This window comes from Phacochoerus africanus, chromosome 3, assembly GCF_016906955.1.
Source record: "Phacochoerus africanus isolate WHEZ1 chromosome 3, ROS_Pafr_v1, whole genome shotgun sequence".
In the NCBI taxonomy this organism is placed as follows: domain Eukaryota; kingdom Metazoa; phylum Chordata; class Mammalia; order Artiodactyla; family Suidae; genus Phacochoerus; species Phacochoerus africanus.
This window is the reverse complement of record NC_062546.1, coordinates 12,438,591-12,458,317: the sequence shown is the minus strand read 5'-3', so window position 1 is coordinate 12,458,317 and position 19,727 is coordinate 12,438,591. Positions and strand designations below refer to the sequence as shown.

Genomic DNA, 19,727 nt, shown 5'->3' with positions numbered 1-19,727 from the left:
CCGACCAGAAGCTCACCAGTGAGTGTATAATGGTAACGAGACTGCGGAGAGGAAAGACCAAGCCTGGGTGTCTCTTACTGAAGAGTAACTAAAGCGAGTCCTTCCTAGCAGCCCTTTGATAATGCTGGAGATGCGTCAGCAGGGCCTACAGTCAGAACAGCTGGTTTGAACCCTGCCTTTGCCACTTTGGAGCCCTGTGACCTTGGTCAGGTTACTCAGCCTCTCTCTGTTCATCATTTGGGATGGAGACAAATACAAGGTGCTATAGGCCTGCTGGGGGGATTGAATGAATTAATAATTATTCAGGCAAAAAAGACAGTTTTATTGTGACATCTCATCTCAGTGGCCTCAGGGTTTATTAGGTGAAATCAGATAGAAGTAAAATATCCTGAGGTCTCTCGATTTTAAAAATATCTAGAGGAGTTCCCATTGTCGTTCAGCAGGTTAAGAACCTGACTAGTATCCGTGAGGGTGTGGTTTTGATCCCTGGCCTCACTCGTGGGTTAAGGGTCCGGCATTACCATGAGCTACAGCGGTGAAGTTGCAGGTGTGGCTCAGATCTGATGATGCTATGGCATAGACCTGCAGCTGCAGCTCCAGGAAGACCCCTAGCCCACGAACTTCCATATGCCGCAGGTGCCACCTTGGGAAAAAAAAAGATCTAGAAAAGATACATGTTCTAAAATACACAGCACTCCCATTTTCTCTGAGATGTTTTTGCAGTAACAGTTAATATCCTATTGGTCCATTCTAGATTTTTGTGATTTCAGGGAATTCACAAGAAAATTGAAGGAAAAGAAAACTGAATAATTTGAATTAGGGACCTTTCAATCAGTATACTGAATTGATAGAACATAAGTGGCTTATAGATTTTACGTTGTACGCCGACCTCTGATTGGTAGTGGATGCCTGCTGCGTTATGTAAATGATTTCTCAGGCCCTGATTAGGCTCAGCAGGGAGTGTGATCTCTGATTAATTAGTGCTGTCTGCCGTAAGTACAGGTAGACGTGGTGGTTGCACACTAGCCACGAAGTTACCATCCTTTCTTTAGAACTGTGCGTTTGGTGAATGGCATACCTGTAGTGATAACTTTGACCACAGTTTAGGAGGAAGTCTTTTATATTGTGAATGAATCAAGGTAGCGGTGAACTTGGCATCCTGGCTGTGCTCATAACTAACAGTATGGCTTCCAGGTGCTCTTTCCCACTGAAATTCTAGATGTTATTGAAACCTTCCTTCTTTGGTAGCTGGTGTGGACACCGCTGCTGGCAGCTTACAGCATCGGGCTGCAGAACTGTGACGACACTGAAGTGGCCTCCCTGTGTTTGGAAGGCATCCGATGTGCAATCCGGATCGCCTGCATATTTGGAATGCAGGTGGGTGTAAGTTAGCAAAGCTCCAGAGATGCTGGTGGGCTGTGTTCCTTCAGATCTGGCAAAATTTAGAAACCCTCAGACATTTCCACTTAGCCAAAACCGTCTCAGAACCTCCTTGCTCATGCCCACTGAGAGGAAGCCCCACAGATTTGTGCTGGCAGCAGCCTCCTTAAGGGGAAAAAAATGGAAGATTTGGATTAAAACCTTTGAAGGTAGGTGGGCCCCACGCTACTTGATTGAATTTGACAAAACAGCCTTCCTATCCATCTGGCTGCCTGCCTGCCCTGATGCTTAAAATGCTGTTTTTCGTTTTAAAATTAGCTTATTATTATAATTTCTTTCATTTCCAGATCTTCTCTGGGGAAAATACATAGTTCATTGCAAAATGGGTATGTCTGTAAATCTTTTGAATCTTGAAAAATTCAAGCAAATAAACAAAATACAATTTTCAAACGGATGTGAAATCAGGAAGTTGTCAACTGCGTGTATCATTTTCTAAGTCACTAAGAATTTGCACTCATTGGCGTTCCTGTCGTGGCACAACAGAAACAAATCCAACTAGGAACCATGAGGTTGCGGGTTCAATCCCTGGCCTCACTCACTGGGTTAAGGATCCGGCATTGCCATGAGCTGTAGTGTAGGTTGCAGACGCGGCCAGATCCCGCGTTGCTGTGGCTCTGGCTAGGCCGGCAGCAACACTCCAATTTGACCCCTAGCCTGGGAACCTCCATATGCCACGGGAGCGACCCTAAAAAGACAAAAAGCAAAAAAAAAAAAAAAAGAATTTGCACTCATTTATGTTGAAGAACTCAACCTTCTGTTCCAATTTATCTTTCAGCTACACATTTTCTTCTGTACCAAGACCCCAGGCTTTGATGTTAGACAATCTGAGTTTCAAACCCCAGCTCTGCTACTTCTCTAGGCTAACACTGGCCCCACTCTCTTCCCCCTAGGACCCCCTTTATTTCCTCATTCGTAAACTTGAGAAAACAGATCTACCTTGTAGGATTATTGTCAAAATTAGCATTCCCGTGACATTCTTAGCATTCAGCAGATTCCTCCCCGACTCCCGCCAAAGGGAATGGAACATGGAACATCAGTTTGAGGTCAGCTGCAAGGAGAGGCTAGTTCTCAAACATGTGCAGGGAGCCACCTCGGGGTGTTCCGGTAGCAGGAGGGCAGCAGTGGAGTAACTGCTCTGTTAATGAGCATAAAGCCTGTCGACGTGCGTGGAAGGCATCAGAGTCCGGTGCTCAGGCCCTTGTCCGTGAAAACGTCTTGCTGAGGGCGGGATCTCAGCCCTCTCTCTCGGCTTCTGTTACAGCTGGAACGAGATGCCTACGTTCAGGCCCTCGCGCGCTTCTCCCTGCTGACCGCCAGCTCCAGCATCACAGAAATGAAGCAGAAGAACATCGACACCATAAAGACGCTCATCACGGTGGCTCACACCGACGGCAACTACCTTGGGAACTCCTGGCATGAGGTGTGTGTCTCTCAGCCTGGTGACTGCCTTTTCATAGGACGAGCCCAGCTTCCTAGGATTCAGTCGGTCTCTCTTTGGTCGATTACATTGTACCAGAGTCAAGCCCAACTTTAATTCTTAGTGTTGTCTCTTCCTCCAATACTTCATGTATCAGAGAGTCAGGCTCCCTGGGGCTGCAGCCGGTGAAATGCCTCAGATACACCACCTCCCAAGGTGTTCTCGTCCCTGGCGGCCCATGTCCGCACTTCCGTCGTGGCAACTTTCCTCCCACGTCACCACCACTTCTCCCAAGTACTTCCGTACCTCCTGAGCACTCTTACTGCCAGTAAGTAGATTTAGGACAAAGCCAGGAGCCCGATTTCTCTCCTAATTATATCAAAAAAGAGATGGTCAGCATCTCCAATGAGCCATTATGGAGATTGCCAGTGGTTCACGTTTTTATTTAAACCGTTTTCTGGAGCTCTCTTTGTGGCGCAGCAGAAACAGTCTGGCTGGGATCCATGAGGATGTGGGTTCGATCCCTGGCCTCACTCAGTGGTTCGGGGATCTGGCGTTACCATGAGCTGTGTTATAGGTTGCAGATGTGGCCTGGATCTCGCCTTGCTGGGCTGTGGTGTAGGCCGGCAGCTATAGCTCCAATTAGACCCCTAGCCTGGGAACCTCCCTATGTTGCGAGTGTGGCCCTGAAAACCAAAAAAAAGAAAATTTTTTTTCTAAGAATCTCACCTAAAGAAGTAATTATTCATGTATACAAACATGTTTGAAAGGTCAGTCATTGAAATTTTAGTTTTTCCAGGGAAAGAATAAATTAGAAGTAGCCTAGATGTCCTGACAATGAGAGATTGCTCCTTTTTTAAAAAAAAAAAAAGTGTGGTGCACCACTCCTTAGAATGTTGTGTAGCCATTTAAAATAAGGAGTTCTAGGAGTTCCTGCCGTGGCACAGTGGAAACGAATCTGACTAGGAACCATGAGGTTTCGGGTTCGATCCCTGGCCTTGCTCAGTGGGTTAAGGATCCGGCATTGCCATGAGCTGTGGTATAGGTTGCAGACACAGCTCAGATCCTGCATTTCTATGGCCGTGGCGTAGGCTGCCGGCTACAGCTCCAATTTGACCCCTAGCCTAGGAATCTCCATATGCTGCCGGTGCAGCCCTAAAAAAAGGTAAAATAAGGAGTTCTCATAGTGGCTCAGCAGGTTAAGAACCTGACATAGTATTCATGGAGGTGCAGGTTCAATACCTGGCCTCCATCAGTGGGTAAGGATCCGGCATTGCCACAAGCTGCAGCATAGGTCGCACATGAGGCTCAGATCTGGTGTTGCTGTGGCTGTGGTGTAGGCTGGCAGCTGCAGCTCCATTTTGACCGCTAGCCAGGAACTTCCATATGCCACAAGTATAGCCCTAAAAAATAAAAAAGATGAGGGAGCTCCCTGGTGGCTCAGTGGGATCTGAGCCATGTCTGCGACCTACACCGCAGCTCACGGCAATGCCAGATCCTTAACCCACAGAGGGAGGTAAAGGATCGAACCCACATTCTCATGGATCCTAGTTGGATTTGTTTCCCCTGTGCCACGACGGGAACTCCAATAAATAAATTTTAAAAGTCAAAATAAAAAGATGTTGAAAGGAGAGACAACTAGATGTTATATGCTCCCTAATGGAAGCACATAATCCCACCTGAGAAACGTGCCTTAAACTCCAGCGTGAGTCAGTTCAAGCCTCTGCTGCCAGTTTACAGTAGGAAACACAGGGGCAGAGGAGCATAGTAAACGGCATGGTGAGAATGCAGCCTGCAAATTGTAGGATATGACAGACTCTCAGAGCACATGATCAAGTTCTTCCACAGATAAACTGCTGGAGAAATAAGGGCTGGGCCAGGCTGGGGTTGGGGTGAGGGTGGAGGCCTGTGGGTTAAAAGAGACTTGAGGAAAAAAAAGACAAAGACGTTATTAAAGACTATTTAATATTATGAGATCACCATAGTATATTAAATTAAAAAATCATTATAAAACCTTGTGAGGAATCACTCCTTGTGCCAAAGACACACAGAAAATGAGATTTGAGAAGATAAACACGAATGTTAACATCCTATCTGTTGATACAACTATGGAGGCGATTTATTTTCTTCTTTTTTCCCTTAAGTTATATTTGGTTATTTCTCTGTTGTCTACATGTATTACTTTTTGGTTTTTAAGAGAAAACTGTGAGAGAATAGACATGAGAGCACAGAAGTGGGTATGGCGATGCTTTAGAAAATTGCTCTCAGCCTCCTACCATAGGGATAGCATAGTTTTAGGGGAAAGGCCGAGTACCCACCTCTTCCTGCCTGTATGACATGACCGGTCGTCATCAGCGCCTCCTCTTCCTCCTTTGTACAACCTTCGCAGGGTGGTTGTGAGAATTAAAGGAGTTGATATGTGGAAAAGGGCTTAGAACTGTACTTGGTGAGTAGCAAAAACTCAGTAGGTCTTAGTTGTTAGCGTCATCATCGCCATGGCTGTACCTCTCTCCCTTTTTCACTCAGACTCTCCTTTCTCTGTCACAACGCTGGAATATTCCATATTAGAAAATATAGGGAAGGAAGTTGTTTTGAGTTGTGTGCTTTTTTTTTAAAGAAATAATTTCCTGTTTTCTGAGGAGTCACAATGTGTAATGTAGCAATAAATAGCTGCTCTCTTTCCTAGAACTTTCTTTTTTTTTCATAGAACAATATTAATTTAATATTCATACAAAGCAGAACTGTAGAACTTTCTTTAACATGAGAGATATGACAATGTGAGGTTCCTGCCGGTTGCCAAGTATATAGCAGCATTTGGAAATGTTAAAAATGAATCCTGGAGTTCTTGCTCTGGTGCAGCAGGATCGGCAGCGTCTCCGCATTGCCAGGATGCAGGTTCAGTCTCCGGCCCGGCACAGTGGGTTAAAGGATCCAGTGTCACACTTGTGGCTCAAATCTGATCCCTGGCCTGGGAATTCCTTATGCCACAGAGTGGCCAAAATGAAAAAAAAGAAAAAAATGAAAGGATCAGCCAACTATTTGATGGTGAGAAATCTTTAGAAATCAGGTTGGAGCCAATAAGCCGTTGGCCACCAGTATTACTGACATACTTGAAATTCCAGCTATCCCACCTTCTGGAAAAGGGAGGACATTAACAGTTTACTATAGGAATTCTTTAGCATCATGCCCTGTGGAGCAGTCAGAGGAGGGCTCTCTCTGGCGGAATTAAGAACCTTTCTCATTCAAAAGAAAGGCAGTTTTTAGTAAAAACACGCAGCAGTACTCAGTGGTATAGTGGAGTCCTATACTCTGGGACTGGATTGTAAGGTCATGTGCAAAGCAAAACTCAGCCTTAGTCAGAAATTCCCATGGAAATTCCTTGGCCAGGGCTTACCTGGAGATCCCCATGCCATCCCTCAGTCAGTTTCAAGCAGCCAGTTTCCGCCCCAGTAGCAGTGGAAACCAGTCTCTGCTTCTTCAGGGAAGCTCCAGGTGGGAGAGAGCCCGAGTGCAGGTGTGCCTTCCCTGGCACCTGACCCACCCGCTAGGGCTGGGAGGTAGTCTTTTCTCCACTGCACACCCATCCCAGGGCACCTTCTTGTTTATTCAGTTAAGAATTGCTGATTATCTTAAGGCTGGGGGTTCAACAGTGAACCAGAGTCAATACCCTGTTGGCAGTTAAGACAGAGAGCAAACAAATGTATGGCACAATAGCAAAACGTAGCAAGTGCTAAGAAAAAAATACAGTGCTGGGGATCAGGGTGGTCACAGGAGGTCTCTCTGAGGGACACACGTCTGAGCCTGGGCTCTCACAGGTAAGCCGCAGGGAAGAGCACAGGAGCATGTTCAAGCAAGAGAAACAGGACGCGCAGAGGCTCTGGAGTAGGACGAGACATGTGGAGTTAAAGGAACAGCAGGGAGGCTGGGGTTATCTCTCCGAGGGGTAGAGTAAAAGGGAGATGGGGGTGGCCGAGTCAGCCTAGGTGGTGCGCTTGCCGAGGGGCCCGCCATGTGAAATCCCATCCTCTGATCAAACACTTTTTTCTTTCTCTATTGAGCACTTATTAAATTTGCATAATTAAACATCTGCATAGCATAACTTTATTGCACTCCTTATTTCTTTTGCTTATTTTCTCTTTCTCTTTTTAATAGTTAAAAAAAAAAAAAATGAAGTCTGTCTTCCAGACTCACATGAGCAGCTTGCCTAGCCAGAATCAGGGAAGCCATCCTAAGGCCCTCAGATTTTATTCTCACCTGGGAAGCTGTGTGTTTCAAAGAACTCTTTTAATGACTAATTCAGGATGATAATGCCCTCTTCAGACCATGAAGTTTCGGGAAACTCATTTCTTCAAACCTTCTTTCCACTAGATCTTGAAATGCATCAGCCAGCTGGAGCTCGCTCAGCTGATAGGAACCGGAGTGAAGACCCGATACCTGTCTGGGTCCGGGCGGGAGAGAGAAGGCAGCCTGAAGGGCCACACGTTGGCGGGAGAAGAGTTCATGGGCCTTGGCCTCGGTAAGACACCAGGCCCCACTGCTGGCCGTCACGGACGCACCAGTCGACCGGAGTGAAACCCTTCTTGTCTCATCAGGACTGTCCTGTAGACCATCTCTTCCTTCCTTGCCAGCTGACACTTTGTTGTTAGTGGGAGCAGAAGTGCTGCCTCAGCTCTCTAAATTGTGATTACACTGTCGAGTAAATGCCTGCTTTATCCACATCAGCAGGCTGCATTACTCTTCTTTCTACGTGTTGTAACTGTATGGGGGAGGGGAGCCATTTGCTTTACTGGGAAGGCTACGTACAGCCTTAATACCTGGTGTTAGAGAAGTGGGTTTGCATATCTGGATTTTTAAAGGTAGATTCAGCCTTGCTTACACGTTCATTTGGGGGCCTTGTTAGATAGCATTCTTAGGAAAGTAGAATTATCTCTGGCGATGCATTGAACAGAGAGACTCTCTTGTCAGAGATGTAATAGTAAAAAGGGCAAACAAACATCCAGGCCACATTCAAAGCACTTGGTTTATATATTTTAACTCATTTAATCCTTGTAATAACTCAGTAAGTTTGGGCCTGTTGTCATCCCCATTGTGTAAATGAGAAAAGTGAGGCACAGGGGATGAAGTGACTTGAACAGAGTCTCATTGCAAGGATGTGGTAGAGGCAGGTTTCGAACCCAGGCCATTTGATGCAGAGAGCAGGCTCCTAGGTCCTACATACAATGGTTGGAATAGTACCGTATAACAAAAGCACAGACTATGAAAATGAGGGAGGTATAATAGCACCTACTTCTTGGGGTGTACGTGAGGATGAGTGGAGTGAAATCCCAGAGAGCACCCCAGACCTTCAGCAGGTATAATCCATTACATGTTCTAGGAGCTCTGGGTTAGGATCACTCAATTTGAACTTGTTCCCCTAAACATAGGCATTTAATACTATAAAAATGTAGAAGACTATTAACAAAGGGAGATGGTTGATACAAGCAAGGGAGCTTGTAGTAAAGATGTATTCTAAATGCCATATGCCAAAACCTAGGTTTAATTTTATTGTCATCATTTGAGGGTTTGGGGTTTGTTTGTTTGTTTTTTCCTGCAAACCATTATCTTGTCTTTGAGTATTGACACCACAGGATACTTTGTTCCAAATACTTGACTGTTTTTGACCTTGTGCCTTGTGTTTCAGGCAATTTGGTGAGTGGAGGAGTGGATAAAAGACAGATGGCCAGCTTCCAGGAATCCGTTGGTGAGACCAGCTCACAGAGTGTGGTTGTAGCTGTAGACAGGTAATGATTTTGTTCTCCAGTGAAGCTGGACTACCCAGTGGCTCCCGTCTTCTATGTAGTTACTATGTATGAATGATTCCTAGTTTGTTTGACTGTTTTAAGTGTTGTCAGCTCCAGACCACTCACACTAAGAAAGATCGAAAGTGGTACTCAGATCCACAAGTACTAACTTTCCCATTCATGTGGATTTTGATCTTGAATTATATCATAACCTTTTTTAAGATTATAACTTTAACTTGGTGACCACATTATGTCAAACACAAGAATTTTTGCTTGTGTTCATGTTTTAGATTACCTTGTTTCCTTAGTGTAGAAATTACTTTTTAAAACATTTTAAGAAGAGTTTAGGATTTAAAGCCTACCCATGAGTGAGAGTTGGCCAAGTTGACATTTCCATTTCTTTTTCTTCAAAACCTTCCCATTGTTTCTGTTTGCTTAAAACTTGACCTGGACATCCAGGAGAAACATAAGTATTCTCATTGGAAGATATTCATTATGTACTGGTGCTTAACATAGGACTTGTGCAGTTCCTGTTGTGGTACATGGAAAACAAACCCGACTAGTATCCGTGAGGATGTGGGTTCGATCCCTGGCCTCTCTCAGTGGGTCGAGGATCCGATGTTGCCGTGAGCTGTGGTGTAGGTTGCAGATGCAGCTCAGATCTGCCATTAGCTGTGGCTGTGGTGTAGGCTGGTAACTGTAGCTCCAATTCGACCCCTAGCCTGGGAACTTCATATGCTGTGGGTTCAGCCCTAAAAAGCAAAAAATTAAAATAAAATAGGACTTTTTCTTAAAAACAAACTGCTGAAAATAATCTTGTACATTAAATATAGATATTTTGAGATGATGGCTATATAGAATTTATGGTATAATTTATATTGCTCTCAGAACTATTTTCTTAGTATTTTTAACTCTTTTGTGTGTGTGTGTGTGTGTGTGTGTGTGTGTGTGTGTGTCTTGTCCTTTTAGGGCTGCACTCACAGCATATGGAGGTTCCCAGGCTAGCGGTCTAATTGGAACCACAGCCACCAGCCTATGCCACAGCCACAGCAACGCCAAATCTGAGCCACGTCTGCAGCCACACCACAGCTCATGGCAACACCAGATCCTTAACCCAGGGATCAAACCTGAAACCTCATAGTTCCTAGTTGGATTTGTTTCTGCTGTGCCACAACGGGAACGAACGCCTGTATTTTTAACCCATTATTAGCATATTTTGATCACCTTGCTCCTGTTGCCTCTCCCCTTCTTTCCAGCAGATACTGTCCGTAGTGCACCTTTGATGAGTTGTCCCCACTGCTTTCCCTTTGGTTTAGGCCCAAAGAACAAAACGTTTATTCTGCTGCTAACCACGCATTTCTTTCCTTTTTCTCTGCCTTAGCCAGGGAGTAGACAGTAGCACCTTTTTGTGTGCCATTACATTTTTTTTAGATATAATTCACACACCAAAAGATTTAGTTACTGTTTTAAAATGTACAATTCAGTGGCTTTTCAGTATATTCTGCGTGGTGCAACCATCACCACCGTCTAACTTGAGAGCATTTTCATCACCCGGTACGGAAGCCCTGCATTTATTAGCAGGTGCTCCCCAGTTCCTCTCCCACCAGTTCCTACAACCACTAATATACTTCCTGCCGGTGTAGACTTGCTGATTCTGGACATTGATGAATTGTCTGTTTCTCCCTTTCTAGTCTGTCTCTTTTGCCTCATGATTTTGGGGCTCTGTTGTTAGATGCATGTATGTTTACAATTGTTAGGTTTTCTTCACAGATTAAATAAACCTTTTATCATTATAAAATGTTCTTTGTCTCTAGCAATGATTTTAGTTTTAAGTCTGTATTGTCTGATATCAGTGCAGCTACTCTTATTCTCTTTTGGTTACGGTTTGCATGCTGTATCTTTTTTTTCATACTTTTACTTTCAACCTGTTTGTGTCTTTGAATTAAAGTGAGATTGGCAGGATGGATTAAATAAACATAGTCCAACTATATGCTGTCTATAAAGATTCAGCCATTTTTCTCCTTTTTAGGGCTGTACCTGCGGCATGTGAAGTTCCCAGGCTAGGGGTGGCATCAGAGCTGCAGCTGCCGGCCTACACCACAGCCACAGCAACGCCAGATCCAAGCCGCATCTGCAACCTATACCACAGCTCACAGCAACGCTGGATCCTTAACCCGCTGAGTGAGGCCAGGGATCTAACCTGCCTCCTTACTAGTCAGGTTCATTACGGCTAAGCCACAACACGAACTTCTCAGCCATTTTTCTTGCATAAACATTTTGACAAGCCTTTGGTAGTTTCCAGAGTTAGGTCTGAAAAAGTTCATTTTGTAAAATTTTTGTCAGTTTTTCAGTTGCTCTACTAAAGGAACAGCTTTTTAAAGGTCCTCGCCCTGCCACTCCCTCTGTTGTGACATTTACTGCTATTATATTTTGACTCTTCCCCCATCCTTTTGATGTGTCACTTTCTCTTTCTGTCATTTCTGCTCTCAACTCAGCTCATTGACCAGTTCTCTACATCTGATGCCTCATCATTTATTTTAGTGGAAGTGCCAGACCTGAAATGTTTCTTTTCTGTCTTTTATAAATGTTTGAAATTGAAACTTCAGCTTCCAAATCTCATTTTTACTGTATTATGTCTGGAATTTTCTTCCTAGAATCTTTACTGGATCTACCAGACTGGATGGAAATGCAATAGGTATGTAGTCGACTCACTTGTGACAACTACAGAAGCCTCATGTTGTGACTGTCGGACCATTACTAACGAGGCCTCACGTGTGTTGTTGGGTCTGGCCTATAGTTGACTTTGTCCGCTGGCTGTGTGCCGTGTCCATGGATGAGCTGGCTTCCCCCCACCACCCCCGCATGTTCAGCTTGCAGAAGATTGTGGAAATATCGTACTACAACATGAATCGGATCCGACTGCAGTGGTCCCGGATATGGCATGTGATTGGAGATCACTTCAATAAGGTAACGCTTCAAATTCAAAAACCACTTTATCCTTGTCCAAAACAAGGTAGGCAGCTAAATTCAGAAAAGGTGTGATTTGAGTGTTTTAGATGCCTATAATCACGTCCCCTGGAGAGTCACAAACAGCTTGTAGCATACTCAGATACCGATAGAACTCACAGAGAATGAATTAAAAATCCACTAGTATTGAAAACACTTTAGGAGTTCCCACTGTTGTGCAGTGGGTTAATGATCCAGCTTGTCTCTGTGGAGGCGCCATTTCGATCCCCAGCCTGGTGCACTGGGTTAAGGATCTGGCCTGGCTGCAGCTGTGGTGTAGGTCGCAGCTCTGGCTTCAATTTGATCCCTGGCCTGGGAATTTCCATTTGCTTCAGGGCAGCCAGAAAAGAAAAAAGAAGGGAGTTCCCATTGTGGCGCAGCAGAAATTAATCCAACTAGTATCCAAGAGGATGCGGATTGGATCCATGGCCTCACTCAGTGGGTCAGGGATCCAGCATTGTCGTGAGCTGTGTTGTAGGTCACAGACATGGCTCAGATGCCACATTGCTGTGACTGTGGTGTAGCCCTGCAGCTATAGCCTCGATGTGACCCCTAACCTGTCAACTTCCATATGCTGCTGGTGCAGCCCTAAAAAGCAAAAGAAAAAAAAAAGAAAAAACTTTATTGTTCCATATTTAGGATCTAAGCTGACACCAGAAAAATCCTTATAGTCACTGGACAAACATACTGGTGTTTGAAGCGTTGCAAAATCCCGATGCACCTTTTGAATGACTGAAGATGGTTACATTCTATATAGTTTCACTGTACATGTCACTATGTCTTGTATTCCGGCTCCCATGGCCACCATTCTTCTGAAACCTTTGTCAAGGAGACTAACATTTATTTAAATCAGAAGCAAGCCGGAGACTTCTGTGTTCTAAGACTGACACCTACTGAGAGAAAACCAGATTTTCTCCACTAGAGGTTTCATTATGTACATATACACATGTGCACAGGTGTATTGAACAAATGAAATCAGAATATTTATTATGTATATGTATGTCCATATCTGTAATGTCATTTGCTTAAGGGAAAACTAACAGCTTAATAACACTGTTTCCAGCCAAAACACATTTCATAATTTCAAAAAAATTTTCTCAGGCCTGGTGATAAAGAGTTGTAATATAGACCCTTTAAAATAGTGTTAATAGGAGTTTCCTAGTGGCTCAGCAGGTTAAGGAGCCAAAAATAAATAAAAATAAAGTAGTGTTAATAAGAGACAATTTATCCAAAAGAGAATTGCTTCCCTATGTTGTATAGAAGAAAATTATAAAAAGAAATATTCTGGGGAGTTCTCTTGCAGTGCAGCAGGTTAAGAATCCAGCATTGTCACTACAGTAGCTTGGGTCACTGCTGTGGCACAGGGGTGATCCCTGGCCCAGAAACTTGCACATGCCTCAGGCTCAAACCCCCCCCGCCCCCCCCACATGCCCACCAAAAAATAGAAATCATCTGCCATAGGGATATAGAACAATGTAAATACCCCACCATGATCGACTGAACGCTAGCAATTGATGTCACGAAATCAAATAGGGAAAAGTGGGGCGCTGTTGACTCTCCTGGGCAGTTGCAGGACCTCACTGAGATGAGGCATTGTCAGATGTAGTCTTGCTTCTGACTTGGTCCATCAGCTAATCAGAGTTCTTTGTTTATTTTACTTCCTTATCAGCTCAAAGTAAGGTACTTCTGAGAACACCACCTGTTTAACAGACTGTCTGAGTGCCTTGGGCCAGGTAGTAGGCAGATGAGGCCCCTGCCCTCGTGGAGCTCACTTGAGTTTTGTGATAGAATAGCTGATGACAGACAGGCAACGTGCTGTGTCAGGCCTCTCCGGAGGTGGCCTTCCTGAACCGCCAGTGAAGAGGCAGTCATGAGAGCCTCCAAAAGACCAGAGCAATGGCAGCAGTGTCATCTGAAGAGTCAGTCAACTCAAGAGCCATTTTTTCCCACCATTTTGGATAAATAAATTCTTAGTGGGCCAATTGAAATCATTGATGTGAAGTTTTTAGAGAAAGAAAATGTGTGAACCATCATCCTGACTGCACTTCCTATTCCTGTCCAAGCCTATGACAAGCTTGGGATCTAGGCTGGCAGATTGTAATTAGACATTTCATGGTTATCAGCCTTGTTGCGGTGTCTGTTCCATCTAATCAGTGCTGTTAAGCACAGAGTTGTGGAAAACTCAGTTGCTCACTCCAGAGATCATCTTTCTTTCCACCACCTCAGAAGGATGTTCTGCTTTCCTCTGAGAACAGAGCACATGAGAGTCCTGTGGCTTTGAATAGGGATGGCTGAGTACAGTTTTCAGGATTCTAGCACAGTCATTGCAACAGTCACATGTTTCTTTTCTTCCAAACTAGGACACAGGTATGTCCTTGGGTGTGCAAAAACTGCACGGTAAGCCTGTGTATATTCCTGAAGCAAGAATTCCTGAATCCTGGGTTTTTGAAGTGGGGAATAGTATTCTTTTGGGAGGGGAGGGACGGGGAGTCTGCACCGGTGGCATATGGAAGTTCCCAGGCTCAGGGTTTACTGGTGCTACAACTCCCAGCCTATACCTTAGCCACAGCATCGCAGGATCTGAGCCACATCTGTGACCTGCACCACAGCTCATGGCAACGCTGGATCCTTAACCCACTGATCAAGGCCAGGGATCAAACCCGCATCTTCATGGATGCTAGTCAAGTTCACTACTGCTGAGCCACAACAGGAACTCCAGGAATAGTGTTCCTAATAGTGTCTAATTACATCAATGTTGCATGAACACTTTAAAAAAATTATAGCTAAAAGCACCTTTGGCTATCAGCACCTCTCAACCAGACCCTCCCCAAAGCTAATTACTTTTTAATCTGTTTGGTGTACAGGCAGACCCCAGAGATACTATGGGTTTAGTTCCAGACAAACACAGTAAAGCAAATGTTGCAGCAAAGCGAGTCCCATGAATGTTTTTGTTTCCCAGTGCATAAAAGTTATGCCTATACCATACTGTGGTCTATTAAGTATGCAATTAAAAAACTGTACACAGGCGTTCCCGTCATGGCTCAGTGGTTAATGAATCCAACTAGGAACCATGAGGTTGCGGGTTCGATCCATGGCCTAGTTCATTAGGTTAAGGATCTGGTGTTGGTGTGAGCTGTGGTGTAGGTCTCAGACACAGCTCGGATCCCTAGTGGCTATGGCGTAGACTGGCGGCTATAGCTCCAATTAGACCCTTAGCCTGGGAACCTCCATATGCTGCAGGTGTGGCCCTAGAAAAGACCAAAAAAAAAAAAGAAAAAGATCACAAAAAACAAAACTGTACACATCTTAATTTTAAAATATTCAAGTTCCCCGGTGGCTCAGTGGGTTAAGAATCTGGCATTGTCACTGCTCTGGCTCTGGTTACTGCTATAGCTTGGGTTCAGTCCCTGGCCTAAGAACTTCTGCATGCCATGGGTGTGACCAAAAAAAAAAAAAAAAAAAAAAACTTTATTGCTTAAAAAGTGCAAGTCAGGACTTCCTGTTGTGGCTTATCAGGTTACAAACCCAACAGGTACCTGTCATGACAATGTGGGTTCTATCCTTGGCCTCGCTCAGTGGGATTAAGGACCTGGTATTGCCATGAACTTTGGTGTAGTTCACAGATACGGCTCAGATCCTGTGTTGCTGTGGCTGTGGTGTAGACTAGCAGCTGCAACTCGATTCAACCCCTAGCCTGGGAACTTCTATATACCACAAGTGCGGCCCAAAAAAGAAAAGAAAAAAAAAAAGCATTACCTGAACCTTCAGTAAGTTGTAATCTTTTTGCACATAGTAACGTCAGAGGTTCCTGATCACAGATCATTATAGCAAATATAATAATGAAGAGTTTGAAATATTGCAAGGCTTATCAAAATGTGACAGAGAGACACAAAGTTAGCATGTTTAGTTAAATGTGTGATAGTGATCTTTTGTCATTAAACTTAAAATGGTATATAGGTCATGGCCAAGAAATACCTTTTCTTGTCCTAAGGTGTGCTGTCCCAGAGCATTTATCTTGAGGCAGCTTGTCTGTCTTTGATGGTCAGAATCCCGTATCCATAGGCGTTGCTCTGCCTCTCTCACCTCACGTCCTGTTCCTGCTCAGGTTGGCTGTAACCCCAATGAGGATGTGGCTATCTTCGCTGTTGACTCATTAAGGCAACTATCCATGAAATTTCTTGAGAAGGGAGAATTAGCCAACTTCCGTTTCCAGAAAGATTTTCTGAGGCCCTTTGAGCATATCATGAAGAAAAACAGGTACGTGCGTTGTTCTAGAAGATCCTTGCTTACATCCCCGTTGGGAGTCTCAAAGGCCTTCTGACATTAACTACACTATTAATTTTTCCCTCTCTCGTTGGTAGAAGCAAATAAAACGAGCAGACTGCAGTTCATACCTTGTCTCTAAGTAGATCACACTAAGGTCTGTGTGTGACCACTCCCTGGAGAACAGGTTACCCCCCAGCAACTTGTAGAAACATGTCATGCATCCTTCTGGGCTTGGTACTGAAGGAGTTCGGGGAGTGAGCCACTGACAGAGCACCCTCAAACAGACTCATCAATTGTGTGACCCAGCGTTTCTGCCCCAGGGAGGTGATAAAAGAGTTTAGAACAGCTGTTCCTCTGAAGCAGTCACTCTCTTCATTTTTTCTCTTTACCTGTTTTTGTTTTTGTTTTTGGCTGCCCTGTGGCATATGGCGTTCCCAGGCCAGGGATCAGATCCCAGGTCTGGGATCAGATCTGAGCCACAGTTGTGATCTATGCTGCAGCAGCACCGGATCCTTAACCCACGGTGCCAGGCTGGGAATCAAACCTGCGTCCCAGTGCTGCAGAGATGCCTCTGATCCCATTGCTCCACTTTTTGAGGCCTGCCATCCACTACATACTATTCTTGCTGCCGGCTGTACAGCAACAAAGCAAACCGTCCAAAATTACAGTTTTTGTTTGACCCTGACTTGCAGCTGAGGGATGGGTATATGTATGTTTGTTACCCTGTGCTCTCTGCTTTTGTGGGTATAAAATGTTCCATGATAATTATTTTTGGAGTTATTGTTGTATGGGACATGTTGGGTAAGGGGACCCTAAACCAAAGTGAGGAACAAGCCAGGAGTGGCTGGGGGTGGTCTTGGGAAGAGTGTGATGAGCAAAGGGAAGAGCAAAAGCCCTGGGGCAGGATGTCCTTGACATATTTGAGGAGCCAGGAGGCTAATGGGGGCGGGGCAGTGAATAGGGCAGAACATCCTAGAAAAGTCCCGGTGCTTGTAGGCACCAGATCACTAGACCAGTCCACCTTGGTCAGCACTGTGGCTCACCCTCTGTGAGAGGCCATCCGTTGGAGGCTTTTGAGCACAGGGAGAAGTGATGCGGTCCAGCACATGTAAAGGATCATCCCGCATTTGTGCGTGGAAATGAGTAACAGGAGGATGAGTTAGCTGGCCATTGTAGTATCTAAGTTTGGACCAAAGAGGTCGCGGTGGTGATGAGGCACTGAGGGATTGGATTCTGCCTGCGTTTGAAAAGAAAGCCTGCAGTGTGGGCTGGTGGATGAGCCGTGGGGCAGGCAAGGGAGAAATGTCAAGGATGACTTTCAGGCATAACCCTTCACGTCTGTCTTTATCCCTAAAGCATATACTCTGGATCTGTTGGAATCATGTTTTTTTTTTGGCCACACACACCTGCAACACACAGAAGTTTCTGTGCCAGGGATCAAACCCAAGCCACAGCAGTGACAACGCCAGATCCTTAAATAATAGGCCACCAGGGAACTCCCAGGATCATATTTTTAAAAAGGAAATGAAGGCTTGCAAGCTCAAAGACTTTAAGGCCATTTGGGGGCAGCACAGAAGTTGACAGCAGTGAAGAGTTAACATGTCTCTCTTTCTCTTGATGTCTATATGCTTGACCTTATAACTTATTTTAAGAGAGCCCAAATTAAGCTCATCCCGGAGTCTGGCATCACCCCTGATAGGAGCTTATGGACAGAAATGCCCTCCTGTCCTTGGGAACGCTATGGAGAGCAGCTGAGGAGACTGAGCCCTCTTGGGGCTGAGCAGCATGCTCATGGCCACCTGGCTGGCTCGGGGTACAACAGCACCAGAGTCCTTCCTCTCCTGACTCTGGGCCTTCTCTGCCCACCCAGCATCCGAAAAGGGCCAGAGGAGGTTTAGAATCACACGCTGCCAGCCGCTCACTGACACTGTTGGACCATAACTTACTATAACATTTTCAAAAGCACGTTGGCAGGATGCATCGAGAACCTTAATATTTTTGTGCCCTTTGACCCAGTAATTCTGCACTTCTATAACTCTCTCCCAAGAAGTTAATTTAAAATACAATGAAATGTTGTCAATCACATGAAGTAGTTTTTGAAAATCCAGGAACCACCTAACCATACAAGAATGCTGAAGTACATGTTGGTATAGCCTTGATATGGAGTGTGGGGCAGCTGCCTAAAATGGTCACGAAGTTTGTAACACGGGAAATGCTTAGTTGTTCAGTGAAAAGGGCAGGTTATAGAATTTGACAAATAGTATAGTAATGACGACAGTGATATATCCATGTGAAATACCATAGCATCATATAAAGGTGTCTTTTTCTTTATGTTTTTTCCTACATTTCCCAAAACATTTATTGTTGTCATATATTACTTTGAACAGTCAGGCTAAAAACATCTTAATAAATACGTGTAATTCTTGCCTACAGGTTGCTTTTTTCCCTGGGAAAGACTACTGTGAATTCATTTGTATCACGTGTTAAAGTCCCCTAGGTTTGTAGTCAGTCCTCTGTTATCTGCAGGTAGCAAATTTTTTTTGTGGACTTGCGGCTAATTTTTGACTCTGTTTTGATTTTCTCGGTGGCAAATTTTCTTTGTGGACTGCGGCTAAGTTTTGATTCTGTTTTGATTTTCTCATTGCTTCTCTAAATGACCTTCCCAGTTAGTCTGTGTCCAGTAGACAAACCTGAATGTTGTCCTAAGCCAGATGTCCTTAGGACGTATAGCATCCCCAAACCACTCTGATGACTTTCAAAGCTTTCAGAGTGCAGCAGAAGCAGTAGGTTTGTGTTGTCTTGCTTTTTGCTATTTGTGAAATAATAGTGTTCACTCCATTAGTGTTTATGTCTTAAAGACATATGTGCTAATCTGTTGTAAATATCTAGGTAACACCGTATTGAACCTTGCAGCTGCTTCAGAAAATGGGCCATCTTTTCTATTCTTGGGTTTTGTTTTGTGGTAATTAAATTTAAATATTTCATCTTAAATGATGCACGTATACTCCCATCCAAGTGTATTTTATTTACCCTAACACAAATATCTCTGCCCCAAAATCTAAGAGGATATGCACTAACAATTTAGGATGAGTTCCTTTTGTGGCTCAGTGGGTTAAGAACCTGACTAGTATCCATGAGGTTGTGGGTTCAATCCCTGGCCTCACTCAGTGGTTCAAGGATCCAGCATTGCCATAAGCTGCGACGTAGATCATAGATGCAGCTCGCATTGCTGTGGCTGTGGTATAGGCCGGCAGCTATGGCTCCAATTTGACTCCTAGCCTGGGAACTTCCATGTGCCGTGGGTTCAGCCCCCAAAAAAGAAAAAAAATCGGGAGTGGTTATCTTTGGGCAGCAGAGTTTTGACTGTATTAGTCTAAATGTTTTGAGCCAGAAAAACCAACCAACAGTGGCTTAAACCACAAAGCTATGTATTATTTACACAAGTCAGAGGCAGGCAGTCCCAACTTTAGTTCCATAGGCCAAATTGTCACCAAGGACCTAGGCTCTTTCCCTTTGTCTGGGCAATAAGCTTCCTTGAGCTTACTGTTTCATGATTGCTGGACAGAGACTCTAGCTCCAGGCATCACGCTGTGTCCATGTGGGAATGATTAAAAGGGACAGTGTGTTCTTTTTAAGACAAAGCAGAACCTTCCCACAAGCCCCTCCCCTTCCAGGCCCGTAGGTTTTTCTCTCACATCCGATTAGTCAGAGTAGTGGGAGGCTGGGAAGCAGAGGGCCTGGCGCACAAGACAAGGTTGTCATATCATCTTACTGTTTATGATCAGTCCCCTGAGGTTGAGCATGTTACTGCCCAGATG

General features: G+C 44.6%; 1 protein-coding gene across 4 annotated transcripts in view; it reads left to right on the top strand.

Annotated features, from left to right (window-relative positions):
- Positions 1–19,727, top strand: part of ARFGEF2 (ADP ribosylation factor guanine nucleotide exchange factor 2) — a 100,435-nt gene that overhangs the window by 55,724 nt on the left and 24,984 nt on the right. For all 4 annotated transcript variants that reach the window (XM_047770915.1, XM_047770916.1, XM_047770917.1 and 1 more), the window contains 7 exons: positions 1,249–1,377; positions 2,702–2,860; positions 7,226–7,373; positions 8,538–8,637; positions 11,292–11,332; positions 11,435–11,604; positions 15,749–15,900. In XM_047770915.1, coding sequence (XP_047626871.1) covers positions 1,249–1,377; positions 2,702–2,860; positions 7,226–7,373; positions 8,538–8,637; positions 11,292–11,332; positions 11,435–11,604; positions 15,749–15,900 — 899 coding nt within the window. The remainder of the gene's footprint in view (positions 1–1,248; positions 1,378–2,701; positions 2,861–7,225; positions 7,374–8,537; positions 8,638–11,291; positions 11,333–11,434; positions 11,605–15,748; positions 15,901–19,727) is intronic.